The sequence below is a fragment of the Octodon degus genome, unplaced genomic scaffold (assembly GCF_000260255.1).
Source record: "Octodon degus isolate 3935 unplaced genomic scaffold, OctDeg1.0 scaffold00038, whole genome shotgun sequence".
Lineage (NCBI taxonomy): Eukaryota > Metazoa > Chordata > Mammalia > Rodentia > Octodontidae > Octodon > Octodon degus.
In genome coordinates, this window is record NW_004524614.1 from 2,497,360 (window position 1) to 2,516,890 (window position 19,531).

General features: G+C 39.9%; 1 protein-coding gene across 4 annotated transcripts in view; it reads left to right on the forward strand.

Annotated features, from left to right (window-relative positions):
- Atp8a2 (ATPase phospholipid transporting 8A2) overlaps nt 1-19,531 on the forward strand; it is a 726,716-nt gene that overhangs the window by 570,621 nt on the left and 136,564 nt on the right. For all 4 annotated transcript variants that reach the window (XM_023714997.1, XM_023714998.1, XM_023714996.1 and 1 more), the window contains 3 exons: nt 8,213-8,274; nt 8,942-8,998; nt 10,934-11,041. In XM_023714997.1, the coding sequence (XP_023570765.1) occupies nt 8,213-8,274; nt 8,942-8,998; nt 10,934-11,041 (227 nt within the window). The remainder of the gene's footprint in view (nt 1-8,212; nt 8,275-8,941; nt 8,999-10,933; nt 11,042-19,531) is intronic.

Below are 19,531 nucleotides of genomic sequence, written 5' to 3' on the forward strand. Positions count from 1 at the left end.
GAGAGAGAGAGAGAGAGAGAGAGAGAGAGAGAGAGAGAGAGAGAACTAGAGTATTAGCTGACAGAGAGATGGGTGCTGCACATACTCTCATACATGGAAGCTCAGGAATCAAATTAAAATGATACCATTAGTGCCATGTGAATAACTCTAGACTATAAAGTCAGGTCTCAGGGAATTCTGCTGCACCCAGAATTGTACGTTATCTATATTTCCTTATTGGGCATAGAATTTATATTATATGACTCTAACCCTGTGTCCACTTCAGTTCTCTCCTAGGACTTTCTTTCTTATCAGGTGTTAGGCTGGCTTGCCTGTCTGCCTGCCTGCGTGACTTCTCTTCCTTCTCCCTCTCCTGTTTTGCCTCATTGTTCTGAGTGTCACTATGTTGCTCAGAAGGACCTTGAACTCCTGGGCTCTGGTGATCTTCCTGCCCCAGCTCCCTAAACAGCTGTGCAGGCACTGATCTGCCACCACACACCTGGCTAGGTGTTACCATTTCAGATGAATTCTTAGTTTAATTACTTTTCCCTTTGACATTGTCCTCTTTTATTTCTTAGAGTCCACTTTGCTAATTCAGTTAATGGAAACAAATTCTGTTAGATTATTTTTGGTTTCTTCTCTCTCTCTCTTTTTTTTTTTTTTTCCTGTTCCAGGTTTTGAACTCAGGATCCTGTGCTTGTCAGGCAAGCACTTATTCTACTGAGCTCTCTCTCCAGCCTGGTTTCTTCTCATACTATTTGATTTCACTGTGCTGTCCCCCTTCCTTCATGTGAAATGTAGAGATCCTAACACTCAGTGCTGAGTCAGCCTTCCTGCACCTACACAGGCTGATTTCTTTTGCCTAACACTCCTCCAAAAACCATCTATACCATCCCATGATGCTTTGTTTGGCAGAGTGCCCTTGCTAGACTGGCTTGGGGAATTCACTCAGACATGTAGTAGAGCACTGAAGGAGATGGTGTAGGTAAGGTGCTTAGAACTGTGCCTGCCATATAGTAACTGCTTATAGAAAATATATTTCCACACTTTCTTAATGATGTCTAACAATTTTGTATTTGCTGTGTGTGTCTGAAATGTTACTCTGAAATACAGAACACATTCTAAGCCCTCCATTTTACACACTGTATTTTTTTTAAGTGTATTTGGTTATTATAGGATCTCATCAGCTCGGACTCATTGTGATCCTCCCGTGCAGGTCACCTGCGCCAGGACTCAGTGGCCAGCCCAGCCCACCCTAGGGGCGGGGCTGGCCTGGCTTGTGGTGCTGGGGATTGAATTGCAGTCCCTGCACTTTCGTAAGCTTGCCCACGCAGGCACTTTAGTCCACTGAGCTATCTTGCTGGTCCAACACATTTTTTTTTATTAAGACAGGCTTTCACTGTAGTTTAGGCTGGTCTTAAACTCATTAAGTAGCTCAGGCTTGCCTTGAACTCATGGCCATCCTGTTTCAGCTTCCCAAGTGCTGGGATGAAAGGGGTGGGCTACCATGCCCAGTCAGACACATTTTATACTGTCTGATTTCATTTCATCCATGAATCAACAAACATTGAAAATATTGATATTAAAAAGAAATTCAAAGCTGTATAGCACATATAGTATCCTGGCTTTCATCCCCAAGACCACCAAAGAAAAGGAAATTAAAGTATTGTCAGAACATAACTGCAAGCTTTGATTTCTAATTCAGTCTCCCATGCCTTCTAACGCTGTAATCTGGCCAGAATTCTTCCTGAGGCAAGCAGAAGGTTCAAGGCTTTCAGGCCATTGTTCTGCTCCGTTTCCTGGGCTTCTGTCTACCCATAAACACACTAGGTAAAACAACACCAGCAAATGTATCCTAAACTTTCTTGAGGAGGAGACTGAGCCCCTCAAGTTCTTGCCTCAAGTCCTGTGGGTGATTTAGCAGCAAACATCCCCTTAGAATTTCCCTTCTGAAAAGAAGCTTATAGATCATTTATCGCCATCATCATCTGCCTCTGGCATAAAACTTCCATTTTTATTTTCAATTTTTATTAACATATGCTTGTAGCACATAATGATCCCATTCCTCATGAGGAACTGGGACATGGATGCAGTGCTTCTTAATTCCTTTCCACCTTTTCACTCCTTTTTTCCCTTCCTTCCATCTTTTGGTCCCCTTCCCACCTGCAAGAGATCCATCTACCTACTTTCCGCTACTTTATCTTTTATTTTTCTCTACTTATATTTGGGGTTTTTTGTGTAAAAGGAACCATGTGATATTTAAGCCTGTGAGTCTATTTATTTCATTTAACATTATATTCTCAAGGAGAATCTATTTTTCTTACAAATGACTCAAATTTATCTTTTCAAGGCAGAATAGCGCTCCTTGGTATGTTTATACCACATTTTATTTATTCATTCATCTATTGGTGGAAATGCATGTCTCTTTCAAAACACGCTACATGTAGTATGGACTGAGCTGCTGAGGACATGGGGGTGTGTGTATCTATGTCACATGATGTCCTTTACTCCTTAGGGAAGATACCTAGAAGGGGAGTAGTTGGGTCAAGCAGAATTTCTAGTTTTACTTTTTGAGGAATCTCCATACTGATTTTTTAATGGTTATAATTCCCACCAGCAATACCAAAGGCGGCTTCTTCCCCAGACTCACCAACATTTGTTACTAGTTGATTTCTGAATGGTGACTGCCATTACTCTCTTTTTAGAGTAAGATGGAGCCTTGGTTTTGTTTTAATTTGCATTTTTCTAATGGCCAGAGGTGTTGAACATTATATTGTATATTCTTTATTTATTTGGTACAGGGTCTTTGGTTAACATGGCTTATGGCACTATGATCAAACCCAAGTCCTTGCACTTTGCAGGCAGGCACTTAGCCTGCAGAGCTCTCTCCCCAGCCCTGCTGAACATGTTTACATTGCCTTATTTTCCTATTGCCCATTTCCTTTTCTTCTCATTTCCTGTTTAAGTGCTTACCCGGCCTGGTATAGTCATTCTACTAGGCTTTTTGGCATTTCTTACTTTATTGTCTCTTTCTAGGATATCTTCGAGAATTTTTGTATTGCTGGTTTAGGGTGATGAATTTTTTAACATATTTTTTTCTCATGAAAAACCTCCATGTCATAGGTGAGGATCTTGGGACTCAGAATATAAACTTGATCAAAAAGTAAAGAATAGTAAGGCTGAGATGAATGCAGAATTGAAACAAGGGCCTTCTAACTGATTATGGGGATTTTGTTCTAACCTCAATTCCTCCCCCTCTCCATTTTAAACATCTCTTTCTTGTAACGTAGTATATTTCACTGTTACCTGTTCTTCCTACTATGAATTTAAAATATTAAATACATGGTACCAAGTCCTCATGAACTACTCTTCTAATCAATATTCCTGTGCCTACATGACCAGAATCATTGTTTTTTGTCCCAAGTGAATAACACTACTGTTTACCTCAGTGCTCGGGCCAAAAACTTAGGCATTACCATTCTTACATCCAAATCAGAAGCAAATGCTAATATGTGAGTCAGGTTTTTGTCACTGTGGCAGACCTAAGAAAATCAGCTCGAAGAGAGATTTACTTCTGACGCAGTTACTTTTTACTTTTTGTGAGCCGCAGTTAATTGGCTCCTTTTGTTTCTGGGCCATGATGAGATAGAGCACCATGCTAGAGAGGATGTGGCAGAGGGAATCTGCTCACCTCATAGCAGCCAGGAAGCAGAAGAAGGCAAGGACCAGAGATATGGTGTGCACTTCAGACACACATCCTTCCCCACCCCCACAAACTACCTGCCCTACCTGGGCCTAACTCCCAATCAGGTATTCATTGTCTAGTTACCTCAGTGTGTCTTTGTGGGGCTCCAACCCGGAACCTTCTGGTACTGGGGATAAAGCCTTCAATACATAAATCTTTGGGGGTATACCTCATATTTAAATCATAATAAATCATTTTCATTTTTACCTTCAAAATAGTTGTCACTCTCTATCTCTTCTTATCACCTTAAACATTCCCATTCTGGCCCTGCATTGCCCAAGAGAACTTTGAGGAAAATGAAAATGTTTTGTGCCTGTGCAGCCTCATCCAGTGTGTGACAATTAAACATTTGAAATGCAGCTAATATGACTAAGGAAGAGTTTTTTTATAAGAATTTTTTTGAGGGGCTGGAGAGATGGCTCAGTGGTCTAAAGCACCTACTTAGAACAAGCTTGGCAAGGCATCAGGGACCGCGGTTCAATCCCCCAGCACCACATGCCAGCCGGCCCCGCCCCCTGGTGGGCTGAGCTGGCCACACACACACCACTCTCTCTCTCTCTCTCTCTCTCTCTCTCTCTCTCTCTTAAATAATAAATAAAAAAAAATTAAAAAAAAAGAATTTTTTTGAAATATTATTTATATGACCTTATTATTCACCCTTTTGAAGTACAGTTCTTTGGGGTTGAATATATTGACAGAGTTGTATAACCATCATTGTAATTAATTCAAAAATGTTTTCATCACCCCCAAAACCTGTCATTTCTCATTGTCCCTGAACATCCCCCAACCCTTGAACAGCCAGTGATTTACATTGTCTTTATAATTTGTTGATTCTGGATATTTTATACAAATAGTTATATAATGTGTGGCCATTTATGTCTACTTTTCATTTTTCATAAGGTTTCCAGGAGTCTTCCACATTATAGCATGCTTTGCTACTTCATTCCTTTGTATTATTTAATTGTGTTGCTATTGTAGTATAGACCATTCACCCACTGATGGGCATTTATTTGCTCTTCACCAGTTGATGGACACTGGGTTATGAATGGGCTCTTGTGCACGATGAATAATACTATTCATTATGTCAGGCTCTGACGAGCGTGAGTAATTATGAATAATCCTCCTATGAGCATTTAAGTACACATTTTTGTGTGTTTTGTCAAAGTTTCATTTTTCTTGGGTGTGTACCGAGGTCTAGAATAGCTGAGTTACAGAATAAATATGCATAATCTTTTGAGGAAATACATGCACATTTCACAGTGTCTGCATGGATTCAAATTTTACTTTCCTATTTTCAGTGGATAGAAGTTTCCGTTTTTCCACATCTTCATTGACTCTTCATATTTGCCTTTTTTATTATAGGTGTCCCAGCGGATATTAAATGATATTTTATTGTGGTTTTGAGTTTGTGTTCCTCCGTGCACAGTGATGCTTAGCTTCTTTCATACACTTATTTTGTCTATATCTTCTTTGCAAAAATGTTTATGTAGACACTTTTTAGGGGGGATCTTGTTATTGCTTGGTTTTAAGAGTTCTTTGTCCTGGATATAAGTTATTTATTGAATATATAATTTATAAATACTTTGTCCATCCTTCACGTTTCTTCAGTTTTTTTTTTTTTTTTTTTTTTTTTTTTTTTCTGATCCGAGGATTGAACTCAGGCTCTTGCGCTTGCCAGGGAAGCGCTTATTCCACTGAGCCACTCCCCGGCCCACTTCAGTTTCTTGAAGATGTCATTTAAAGTGAAAACGTTGGGCCAGGGAGATAGCTCAGTAGAATAAGCGAAGATCCTGAGTTCAATCCCTGGTACCACAAAAAAGTAAATAAATAAATAAAGTGAAAATATTTGTAATTTTGATGAAGTCTGATTCATGTACTGGTGTCTTTTGCTATTGTTATCTTAGTACTATGTCTTGAAAACCATTGCTAAATCAAGACCAATATAGTTTGCTGCTGTTTTATCCTAAGAGTTACATATTTGGGGTTCCATTATCCACCTTTGTTAATTTTCTAATAGATATATATTATTAACATATAATAAATATAATGAAGTTTTTTATTTTACCTGTTTGAAGTGTATAGAGGCACTAGTTACACTGAGCATATTTTACAACATCACCGCTTAAGTTTTTCATTACCTCAAACTGAAAATACTTCTTAAGAAACAACTCATTCTTCCTCTCCTCCAGAACCCCTGGCAGAAATGGATTCTTTGTTATACTTTATTTTAATTAATTTAAGTATAAAAATGTATAGCTGTGCCTCAGTTCACAAACCAGGAACAATTGGGTTTACAAACTCCATAAAGACAAGAACCTTTTCTCTTCAGACCCTATAATAATTCCTTGCTCATTGTTGATTTTAAGGAAGTATTTGTTACATTATTCCTTTCAAAGCTATATTCTGTTAGAGTCAAAGAAATGGTCCAATCTAATCTCAAGTGTTTCTTTCTTGAGGATATCTTCCGAAGTGTTGCTTTTATTATTAAAACCATCTGAGGGACAGTTACTGAAAAGCAAAACTCAACAGATTTGAGTAACTGTTTACTAATACAAATTGCCTATCCTTTATCCAAAATGCTTGTGGCCAGAGTATTTCAGATTTCAGATATTTTTGGAGACACTGCTAATGGAATGCCCCCAATCCAAAAGTAAAATGTTCCAGTAAATGTTTGGAGCAGTTTAGATTCTGGACTTTCAGATTAAGTATGTTGCAGCTATACATTAGTCCATTATCTACTTGAGATTAATTTAGCCTTTCTCTTTTTAGATTTTCTTTTTCTCTTTTACTGCAATCCTACCTCAGCTTCTCATACTGTACTACTTCTCCCCTAAGCTGTGAAATCATTCCTTTTTAAATCTGTGGCCATATTTGTCTTTTTCCTTAGTGTCACTCTTTGATGACCCAATAGAAATTTCTCAACTGAGAGCCTTCCTGAAGCCATTTGCTATTTACTCCTTATGTACCCACAAATTTACAGCACCAGAAAGGATGAGCCCCAGTGTGGGAGCCAGGGACCCACAATGACCAGATTCTACCTATGAAGCCGCTTACAATGTTCTAGGGCAATGAACAGCTTTTGAATGTTTACTAAGGGTGGGACTCTTCAACAACTGGATGAACAAATTAATAAACCAAGATATGTATGGACAGTAGCTGTGGGGTGGAAAAGTCAACACAAAAATCTCTATACAACTGAGCTAGAGTGACAGAAATAAAAGCAAAATCACTTCTGCCCTCCCCCATCTCTATACAGTCATACGTTGGTACTCTACTGCTTTGATCCTTGAATTTGGAACTTGACCCATTTTGCCAGGAAAATTTTGTCATGGCACTTGTCCTTTATTTAGTACTTGTTTCTTTGGTACCTGACAGGAAAGATGGAACTTGTCGGAGTGAATTACCTCATGATTCTTTTCCCTTTCCAGCAAACATGGCTGGTTTCGCACTCATCTCTTTGGTACTTGCCTTGCCTCTCAGAACTAAGAATCACAAGGAGCAAGGTATCAACTTTATCCCCAGCCTGGGGGTCACTGCTCTGGATTTGAGTACAAAGGTGATTAAAAGGAGGTTCATCCAAGGAAACTATTTCTGATCTTCAAGTAAGCTCTTACCTCCTAGGATAAGAGCCAGAGTCCTCAGAGCAGGTCTAGCTGAGTGAATTAGACATTTCTGGTTGAGTTCTGCTCTAGTAGGTATGACATACCTTGTAATAGCCATAGTGAGAAAAAGACATGACGCCTGAAACTCCAACATCCCAGTTATGTTTCTAACATCTCTCACTGTTTTCTCTGTATTCTGCCTATAGCTAGGCCACAGAACTTAATGGAACTAGAAATGAGAGCTCCCAGGAGTAATGAATATCCTCAAACTACAGTTCAGTCATGATAAATTGATTTTGAATCCATATCATTGTCTTCTTTTATTGATGTGCATTTCCAATTTAGCAAAATTAAAGATAAGTATTTGACAAACTTTCATTGCTGGCACTTAATTAAAGTAGATCATTATTATTTCTGCCCTTTGTAAAGACCAGACAGAGATTATAATCTTTATAAAATATATATTTCAATGTAGATCGATAATTAGGTTGTTTTCTTGGAAACCTTATTTTGTTTGCTTCATTGGAAGAGACTATAAAGTGAAAAATGCATAATTGCAAAGAATGAGTGTTTGGAATCTGTTTTGTTTTATTTTGTTGTTGTTGTTGTTGTTGTTGTTGTTGTTGTTTGTGGCTGGCTCAGCCTGCCCTGGGGGCAGGGCTCATATGACATGTGGTGCCAGGGATCAAACGTTGGTCCCCACAGTTGCCTAAGCTTGCCTAAGCCTGTGCTTTAGACCGCTCAGCTATCTCGCCAGCCCCTAAAATCAATTTTGCAGTGCTTCCCATATTGATAGATGTTTTTAAAGTTCTGTTTTCATATTCTGAATAAAATAGGTTGCCACCTCAGTTCCTTGGAAACTAATAGTAACCTATCTGTTTTTCAGATACTCCCTTGTCCAATGGTCATGCTACAGACTATTTATTTGTTGGAAATATTGTTTACACGGTAAGTTTATCTCTGTGCATTGAGAGATTCTTACGTGGTGGATGTGAGAGTTATACTCACCCAGTCCCTTTATGTAAGGCTCTTCTCACTATAATTATTTTAAACCTTATATGTTATACATTCCTTAAAGTTCAGAGTGGCTGGGCAGCACTCACATCATTATGTAGCAGAGATTTTGCAGAGTCCAAGTTTCCAGAAATCTGGTTAGCAGAGTTCTTTGTTTTGAAAATGACCACTTCCACCTACTTGTAATTTAAAGCTCATTCAAGAAAGTGATTTCTCTCAAATGGACCAAGAAAGGGCAAAACTCTTACTAGTATGAAGTTATTCACTAGAATGAGGGCTTTTCTTGAGAAAAACCTACATGTTCATTCCCTAAAAATAATTCCAAGAAAATTTAGCTATAGAGATGGCACTAATTTCCTATGATTTGTTTGTTTGCTTGCTTGCTGTTTTAGTCTATGTTCCAATACATTGCATTTACCTTCGGCCAGGGTTACTGATGCATGTACCCATGAGGTTCTGATCACTTTTACCTCTCCTTTGAAAACAGGCTGGTCATGCCATGGAGGAGCCAGCTTGGGAGGGGAGACCCGGGCTTTTGCAAAGTGAAACGAATGCACTAAGGATGACATATTTTTCATCAAAATTCTCTTTCTTTTCACAGTACGTTGTTGTTACAGTTTGTCTGAAAGCTGGTTTGGAGACTACAGCTTGGACTAAAGTGAGTTTTTCTCCAGAATTTTTATATGTATATATATGCTATGATTTCTTTTTAAGCTTTATCAAAACAATAAAATATATCTCACTCCTTTATTGTACAGTCTGTAAATAAAAATTGTAGTTTGAACCTTTATTAGAACAAATGTGTAATCCAGCATTTCCTGGTGTCTCACTTGCATGGCACCTAACAGAGCTCAGAGCTGTTGGGAGTCTCCTCATTCAAGTGTTGTGTTCATTATTATGATCACACACACACACACACACACACACACACACACACACACACATTTGTGGGAAATACAAAAGGACAAATGAAAATTTACATCTTCATATAATTTTACCAGTAAGACACACTAAGACCTATGTTTATACGTTTTTTGAATTAATGCATTATAAAATAGTTTTATAATCCTTTTCCCCTAAAAATGTGTTTGATTGTACTTGTATAAAAATATATTGTTCATGATTAAAAAATATTAAGTTTCATAGATATCACACATTTATTTTATTAGCACTCTGGTTTTGGCATGTTGATCACTTTCAACCTTTGGGGAATACACCATATGCTTCCTATTTGTGTCTCATGTGGTGTCAAATCCTGGATGGTTTTCATATAGACTTATCTCATGCTGTACTAAGATTTTGCATGGGAATGGGAGGTCTGCAGGACTCTGTTAGGATCAACGGCAGATATTCCTAGTGAAAGGTGATGGTGATCTAGCAGGCAATGCTGAAGGAGAAGGTAAAGAGTCATAAATAATTTTGGAAATATTGTCCTTTTTGACAGGTCTTTGTGGGAGGCTGGGGAGATAGCATGGTGGTCTAAGCTCCTGCCTGGAAGTGCAAGGACCCAGATTCCATCCTTGGTGTCACATGCCATGCCAGGAGAGGCTGAGATGGGAAGATCAATATGAGTCCAAGCTGTATAGCAAGACCCTGTACCAAATTAATTAATTAATTAATTAATTAAAATAAAAATACACAGGTCTTTTTTAGAAAGTAAGTAATGCATTGAATTGTGATGAATTGATAAAAGAAAGGATTAACTCAAGGATTATACTAAGAACATAAAGGAGAAAATATTTAATAACTCAATAGATAGGAAGACATTAAATATAATATCCAAATTGATCTCATAGAAGTAGAGAGAAGAATAGTGGTTTCTCAGAGCCTAGGAAGAGTAGGGGAAAGAGAAGGAAAGGGAGAGGAGAGTGAATGTGTAGGAGAGCAGTTGGAGAAGAAAAGCAATGTCTATTGTTCTGTAACAAGCAAGATAACTGTGGCTGGCAACTATTACTGTATATGTCAAAACGACTGCAAGAAACATCTTGAATGTGCCCAACACAAAGAAACAATCAATCTTGTGGCAAAGGATAGGGCACTGCCCTGACCTGTCACTGCACAGTGTGTGCGTGTACCAGAACACCATATCATGCTGCACTCTGTTAACATGTGCAATTATAATGTAAATGTTTAAATATAGTAAATAAAATTTAAAGACTTAAAAAGTACAACATCCATTCCAGCATTTTTAGAAACCAGTTTGCCAAATGAACGGATCAATGAAAGTCTCCGGGTGACACCTAAGAGCATCTTGCAGGCTCTCTGCTCTCCCTCTTGCTCACTAGCCTGTGTGCTCTTGCCTTACGCAGCCCCAAGGTGGAGCAGGGCCTGCTGGCAGTAGGCCATGGTTCTTGGAGGAAGGTCGGCTGTGACACAGAAGCACTTTCACCTCCAGAAGAGTCTAGGGCCACTGGGTACTCAAATGCATCATCAAAGCTTTAGAAATAAGAGAACTAGAAAGACAGAACTCTCCAGTGACTAGTGGACAAAATCTTACCCTCAGGAAGTCTTTCTGCAGCGTGGACATAGGGATTCTGAACAGATGGAGTTGAGGTGGAACCTAACACTAACTAAGCATCTATTTTCTCCACAGTTCAGTCACTTGGCTGTGTGGGGAAGCATGCTGATCTGGCTTGTATTTTTTGGCGTCTACTCAGTCTTCTGGCCTACCATCCCCATTGCACCAGACATGGAAGGACAGGTCAGTGCTGGGAATGGTGCATGTGACTCTGTGTCCGGTGTTAGCTGCACCCACATGTGTGTGAGTGAGTGGACACTCCAAGCTTTGTGACATGACCCCAGAAAAAGCCATTATTACCTGCTCTCATCCAAACTTGTCAGGAAGCCAGCAATTCAAAGCACCTGGAAGTGGTTTTCCAGTCCCAAAAAATGACATTTGAAATTTTAATACTGTAAAAATTTTCAATGTAATTTTTCTGGCTTACCTGGCATGTCCACTTTCCCATAATAAGTGTTGTTTGTATATAATAATGATGTGTACCATTTATGGCAGTAATTTGTCACCTGTGAAAGATAAACAACTCTTAACCACAATGTTTATGAACCAGAATCTCACGTTGTTCATTCTTTGGACTAAAAGGCTGAGTTATAAACCTTTATGCTCATTTCAATATTTTCTATACTTTTCTTTTGGAACATCTTGGTCCACTCTCTGAAATTGAACTACCAGTAATGACAAAAGGGATCACAGAATCCTCCACATTGGGTGTATAAAGGAAGGAGCTCAGGCCCAAGACTTTCCAATTCACAGAAAAAGCTGTGCAGGCCTAGGACCTCTCCATAGAACTCATCCTGGGGTCACCATGGCGATAGTCCCACAACAAGGAGCTGCCCCAAACCTGGAGCATTCAGGGGCTTCTATCTTAGCAGGCCCTTCTGCCTGGATGTGTTCCTCTTTGCTAACTGGGATGTCCGAACATGCACAGCCAGATCCGATTTCAGGTTGCTTCTCTGGGCTCCAAGGACTCTGTGTTTCCTTCACAAAGCACCAAAATCCCACCACTCAGGACTGGCAGGGCTTCTTCCCAGATCCAAGCCACTGTGCACACTTCTAGGTCCCAGTCCTTCCTTGTGGCTCAGTTTTATTGCTGGCAGGGCACATACACTGCGTAGAGTGGGTGTTTGCACTGAACTGTCCACCCATGCTCATAGGAACATGCTCATGTTGCTAAAGGACTCAACCAGAAGGGGGAAGAAAGGAACTTTGGGTTAGAGATTCCCATTGTCTTCTTTCATGCAAAGTGCATATTTTAGGGGTAGGCTGTATGCAGCACACATGGCTGCTGTCTTGAGCTCACTGCATGAATGAATATAAATGCCTGGGTTTCTCCAGGTATGGATTCCTGCCCTGCTGTGATCTCACTTGGGAATGAGTTATTAATACCTGAGAGTACCCAGGACATCCACGGCCTGGGAGATAACCAGGCTTGCAGGAGTGGGCCTGTGTCTTCTCAGATACATCTTTGCTTTCTGTAAGGAGAAAGGACAGATATAGGATGCTTAGCATGCTTTTCATTCCTTTTCCAATCTGAGCAGGCAGAGGAAATTGTAGGATATTGATTAAATGCACCCACAAGAGTGTTGTACAGCAGAATGAACACTTCCCAACAAAGATACTTTGTGAATTTAAAGCAATGGATTCCACTGCAAAGAAATGTGATTTATTCCCACAAGCCAAACCCTGGAGAACATCCAGTGTCCATCATATCTTAAGGCATGGAAGCTTACAATATCTGGGTGGTGTAGTCTCCTTCTAAGAAAGAGTGGTTCTGCTCCAATTGTATTTGGAAAGCTTTACAGAACAAAGAATAGGGCTTTTACCAATTGTCACAGACAGATTGCTAAACTAGAGGAGAGTGACAGTTGACATGATGGGGTCAGTTGGTGTGTGACTGGCAGGCAAAGTCACTCCTTTGAAAGCTCCTCTGTGTCTTCAGCAGTCCTGCTCTAGTGAGCCCCGCTATAGGGAATTTGCTTCAGTAACTCTGATTCTGATGTGTATGGAATATTAGGTTGGATGCTGATTTTCAATCCCATCCAAGTACCAAAGAATAAATTTACCAGACAGTCACTAATGTGCCTACCTTCTCACTGGGCCAGTAAGGTTTATGGGGTTCCAGTGCTCAGCTTAATGGTGCTTACATACTGCCATGCAGTGCATAGTGACATTTCAGACAGTAGACATCATGCATTTAGGGGCAGTGCGATTAAATTATATGGCCTAGTGATGTGATAGCCACCCTCCTTGGTGCAAGTGCCCTCCATGGTCGCTGAGCCTCATCATGAACTTCAGAATATAACCCTGTGCTTAAGTGATTTTGTGTAACCATCCTTATAGATTTTATAACCAGTAGAAATTTAGTGAGCCCTTCCTCCCATCCAGGAGCAAAGAAGTGATCACATTAAGGTACATTTCACTTTCAAATAAAACTTTTGCTTTGGTTGATTGGTTTTAACAGGAGGTAAATGACTTTATTTTGAATTAAAACACAGCCAGGTAAAACTAAGGTTCTCATTAGGCATGGAATGAGAGGATTAATGTAGTCTTTAGCATTTAAAGATCTGGTTATCTCTGGTGTGCCTCTAGAGAGGAGCTCTTCAGGGGAAAAGGATGTGGAAAACAGTGTACGTCTTTGGTCTCTCATAAGCAGAAGCTTTAACACCTCTGCTTACCATCTGCCACTCTCTTTTGATTCAATAGTTTGTTGATTCTTTGAAAAATGACAGGGAAGTATTAAATATTTTTTTAACATTTTGGAAGAATCACTTGGGTAAGGCCAACTTGACATTTCAGAAAGGCTTTCTGCTAACATGGGAGAAATTAAATGCCATTAACAGAGACAGCAACTGGGCTCAGGGGTAGTCAGTAAAATGAATTGACTCCTTTTGGGGAGACTATTAAAAATACGCCAGTGGGTGTGGTGACTCTCACCTGTGATCCCAGCACTCTGAGCAGGAGGATTGTAACTTTGAGTGCAGCTTGGGCAATTTAGAGAATCAGCAAGACTCTTGCTTAGAAAAAGACTTAAAAAAAAGAGAAGAGACAGCTGGGATGTAGCTCACATTAAAGTCTGAGCTCCAGTATTATTTTTTAAAAAAGCCTGTCTATTCCTTGTGCTCTGGGTTGGGTGGTCTTAGGAGTAAGGAATTTTCTTTTTCTTAAAACTTACTATGTCAAAAACATTTCTAGTGGTTTTTATCACCAGTTTTTTTTTGTCATTGACTATGCAGAAGTTTTTGGCAAAGGAACATTGTTTTTCAGAGTTTCAGAATTAAGCTAGTGTCTAACTGCAAAGTCTTCTCATCCGAGAGCCAAAGATGGATTTGACACACACAAAGCACTCAGTCTTTGCATAACATCTTCAACTGTTGAAAAGATGCATTGTTTCTGCAGGGATTTCCTAAACAAGTGTGCCTAAATATTTCTTTGTCTTGTCCATTATATTTGGAGTTTTTCTCATAGGGGGAATGCAGGTTTTCCCTTGAGGTCAAGCAAGAAGAAGGGCTATAAAATTAAAAAGTTGTTGTCCACTGTCAAAGAGTTTTTATTTTCCCTAGGGCACCTTGTGATGTGTTGTGTGAATCCCTACCAAATAAAGGAACCAGGAAGCCATAGTCCAAGTTTCTAAAATCAAAAAAGTCCTGTGTACACTTCCTCCCCTGAAAATATGCAACATGCATGGGGTTTTAAAGATCACCTTGCTTTTCCATTTTTCTAGGCCCACACTTAGGCTTATAGGAAATTAAAAACTCAGCTTCTGTCCTGATCAGTGCCAAGACCTTCAGCTATGCACAAGAGGGTGATGGCGGTTTCCATAGGGACCATGAGTGTTGCTTCCCTCTGTGGCACCACCACACACCATACAGAACATCCTAGTGGTGCAGATGCTTGAAGGTAGAAAATAACAAGGTTCCTTTGGTTCATGACTTCTCAACAGTAGTCTGTTGATGCTATTTATTTAAAATGCTCTTCCCAGAGCTTGTGACTTCAGGAGTGTGTGAGAGGTACCATCACACCCACCTTCTGCTCCTCAGTCAGACCTGCACTCCAGCCATGGCTTCAGCCACATACCTTTGGGCAAGTTACTTAACCGGCCGTGATTTCCCAATCCACAGTCAGACTAGGATTCTCACTCTAATTCCCTCAGAGGATTGAAGTGAAGATCTGAGTGACAAATAATGAAATACGTGGGATAAATTGCAAACATCCATGCTCTTCTATTTCCTTGAATGACACATGATTTTTGGACCTTCACACAGAATTGTTACTGTGCTTTCAACTCTCAGTTGGTTCAACCAAAGAATTTCAACATTAAGGGTCTAGATGGAATGTTTCTGGGAAAGGTCCATGGTCCACTGGCCACTTGTGTTGGAATTATCTGGGTTGTTTGGTAAGATCACCCCTCCAAATATGTGTCCACATAATCACACACAAACACACATGGAATCAGAATCTGTGGGTATAGAGCCTCAGCACTTGAATTTTAATAAATATACAGGTAGTTTTCCACACTAAAGTGTGAAAAACACTACTCAAAAATTCTGAAATACGCTATTGTCATGTCTTCGCTTGTTCGGGAGTAGATGATCTGCTGAAAACATTCACGGTAGATGCGATTTTCATGGGCAGAGTTAGCATGAGACACAGCCACGTACGACCAGCGAGTGTCTCAAGACAGCTAGGTTTCTAGGTAGGGAATTACACTAAAGACATTATGTCACACCACAGAGAATGCTCCTCACCAACTGTGGTGATATTACTTTAAAGTTCTTTTCATTGCTAGTAAAGTGGGAGAAAAATCCCTTTTACTTCAAAGCTTACAAACTGCTAACTCTGGCTCCAGGCCCCAGTTTCTGGCATGTGGCAGATTTTTATTTTATCCTTAAAACAGGAATACTGTTGAGTTTTATATATATGCTTGTGAACTCTCAGGGCAAAGCCCAGTGGACTAAAAATAAAAAGAGAAGAGGGCTGCCATTTTTTGCTGAGGCAAAGTAACTGTTTCCCAAGAGGTTGTCTTCTCTGGGTGTCACAACCAGTCTGATTACAGCCCAGGAGCAACCCATGAGACACATAGGGAAGTGCTATTTGCTTCTCCCTGGCATGTTCTCCTAGAGGTAAGCTGAGAAGGAAGCCAAATGACAGTGGCCACTTTGCTCAGCCATGGTTCCAGTGTCTCCATAGGATAGAGACATCTGGCAGGACCTGTCTTCCAATTAATGTCTGTGTTGGGGGCATGTGGGCTGTCTTCAGCATCCAACAACAGCCCCTTTCCCGGGGGACCCCAATTTGTAGTCACTTAAGTATCTCAGCTTTCTCAGGAGGCCAAGCAGATAGGGGAGCTGTTTCCCCCCCACCCCCAATTCCAGCAGAAGCTCAATTCTGTGCCCTCTGCTAGTTAGTGATTCAGGAGCTTGAAGGGACAGCAAGGGACACTCATAGGGGTTTCTGAGAGAAAAATTTGCCTTCTAAGAAATCCAGTGAAGAAAACACTTGTCTTGTGAATAGTATGAAAGTGTGACTTGACTGTAATTTGCATGTTGAATGTCATCTGGAGATGTAACCTTTTAGAGGTAAGGCCCACTAGAAGGTCATTGAGTCATTGGAAGCATGCCCATGAAGAGGACTGTAAGGCCCCAGCTCCTTCTTCTTTCTCTCTTACTTCCTGGCCATGATTCTGTTCCATCACACACTCACTCTATTGTGCCCTGTCATGGACTGAAAGCCACAGGGTCAACTAACCTAGAACTTCCAAAGCTGTAAGCCTTCCTTGATGCCCACCCCAAGTCAGAGCCTCCAAGAGTAACTGTTGTGTAATACCTGGCTTTTGTGTGCAGACCATGTGAGAGAAAGAGTTCTCCATGCAAGTGAGAAAGATGCCTGGGATGTTTCCCTTATTTTCACAAGTGTATAGTTAACCAAAATAAATATTTGTAATAGGCTTAAGGCTTGTGCGTAGCATACACTGTATTATTATTTTGCTATACTCAAAGTTGTAGGCTGCTGCAAGGAATTGGTAAAGAATTATATTAGCAGCATGATTATTAGTACCTGAGGTAATCACAGCTCAGAAACATGTAATGAGAGTATCTAAAACCAATTGGCATTCTCTTTAACGTGGAATATTGAATAACACCATTAATTTAGAAGCCTGCAATCCAGGTAGTCAACCTCAGGAAGTGGGAAATCTAAAGAGACTTACTCTTGGTTTGAAACTATATCCTCACATCTTTGTAGTTTTCTTAAGCATTGAACTTGGCCAAATTATTTGTTCGTTTTACAGATTTGGCTTTTAAACTTATACATTTTGTGGAATAGTAAGACTCACAAGAAGGAATATGCTATGCTTCTGCATAATGCTATCTGAAAAAAAAAAATAGCAATACAGGCAACACTGGGGGGAGCACAGCATCCTAGCTCCTCGTGTGCCCAGGACTCTTGTCACCCCAGGTTTCCTGGTGGCTACCGCTACTCTTCTGGGAGGGCTTCTCACTAATCCTTGTTGGAGGTAATCATGAGAACCAAAAAAAAAAAAAAAAAACAAAAACAAAAAACAAAAAAACAAAACAAAAAGTCTTCACTGATAATAAGAAATAAAAATCACAAAGTCAATGTAATTAGAGCTTTCAAAATGGCTTCCCTCAGGCTTACAAATATGGGAACTGTAAAATAAAATTTCAGGAATCCAGCTTGCTGACCTGTAGAGATAGCACTATGGAGAATGTACTGTAAAAAATGGCTCTCAGCATTGATGAGATGCCAAGCTGTTTTTGTTTTTCTCCGAAGAGAAACAAAGAGAAAAGTAAGCATTTTTTTAAAGTTGGAAGCTCCATAAAATGGTTTAGATCTTTTCATAGGTGATAATCCCTGTATCTGATTGCCATTCTACATGGCCTGCAGGAGCCACAGCATTAGTCTAGATTTCAGTAACCAAATCAGACTGTTTTCCTAGTAGATACACATCCTCGCTGGCAAAGTGGAACTTGAATTAAACAAGCCCATACCTGAGAAGTTTATGAAGTTGTGTCTATTGTTTATAATACCCATACATGAGTTTTAGTTTGTAATACCCATGATCTGAGCTTTAGATTTTTCCAGGTAAGTGACATCATTAGCATATATCTTTGGAAAATAAAGAAAACAAAACATGAATAACAGTAAGTAATGCTTATTGGATAATTTTGTCAGATATAGTATAGTCATCAATTGGTGGATACTAGCTCCAAGATCCCCACAAATGACAAAATTCCAGAATATTCAAGTCCCTTATTTGCAGTGGTATAGTGATTACATGCACAGGGCTGAGTGTATCAGTGGTAAAAGTGCTTTCCTAACATGTGTAAGGCACATGTTCTACCCCCAGCACTACACAAAAAAGCAAAATAAAGCAAAAATCCATGTACATCCTCTGGTGTATTTTAAATCACCTCTAGATTATTTATGATAGCTAATACAATGCAAATGCTATAATAGTAGTTGTTACAGTACATTGTTTAGGGAATAATGACAATTTTAAAAGACTGTACATGTTCTGTACAGGTGTGATTATTTTAAAACATTTTTAAATTTACCTTTGGTTGATTCCAAAGATGTAGAATCTGCAACTGTGGAGTATCAGCTGTATGCATCCATGTACTGTACATCTGCAATGATATGCATGATGGATTAAACATCTGCTCATTCAGGAGTCAGCATGAACGTGAGAGCTGAGGTCTAAAGAGAAGGGATTCACTCCATAGTCAGGGAGTACAAGAGTTTGGATTTTCCCTCAAGTTCATTAAACTCCAGTGGATGAATTTCCATACTTGGTCCCTATGAACAAAGGGCACCCAGGTGGCAGTCGACCAATAAATGTCAGTCATTAAAATTTAGCTGTTATAAGACTAGGGTGTAGCTCAACGATAAGCACTTTCCTAGCATGAACAAGGCTCTGGGTCTGATCCCCCAACATGCAAAAAAGAAAGGTGTTTTATTCAGTTTTGTCTAAAGCAACTTACCCAACACTATCATCAAATGTTCAGCACATGGATGTCAAGGTAGAAGGCATAAATAGATGGAGGTTTGACCTACAGACTCTGCCAATGGGCCTAACCTTCTGTGTAAGAAAGCAGGATTGTTTAAAGTACATTGTAGAAAGCCCTAATAAAGCAGGACCTGGTACCCGCTCCCTGCACATGTAGCTCTTTCCTTTTTGGTGATTTATTTTACTCTGGTCTCTCATTTCAGGGGTGCCCTGTGTTAAATAGAGGCCAGGTGGCTTGACTATAATTTTTCTCTTTAGTTGGAAGTTTTGTTGTGGTGTTGCCATTTGTCATTCATTCTGATGTTAATTTTTTCAATATCTGTCAGCAAATTAAAGTAGACTTTGCGTGCTGATTTTGTTTGCTTGTAATACTTATGCTCCATGGTCAGAGACTATGTTTGATGTGGTTTTGAACTTTTCCTTTCAAGCAACATGTGGAAACATGTGTAGGCCACTCTCAGAACGCACACAATTTTCCTCCCAGACATGTGCAGGGGGGTGACCTCTGATGGTGGCTGACCATTGCTGTGGCTCCCTGACCCAAGGATGGCAGAGGTCTATTGGTTTGCTGTGTTTGCAAAGAATAGAGGTTCCTAAGACAGGCCACAGAATCAAAGATGTATTCAAGAAAACACAACGGGGGGGGG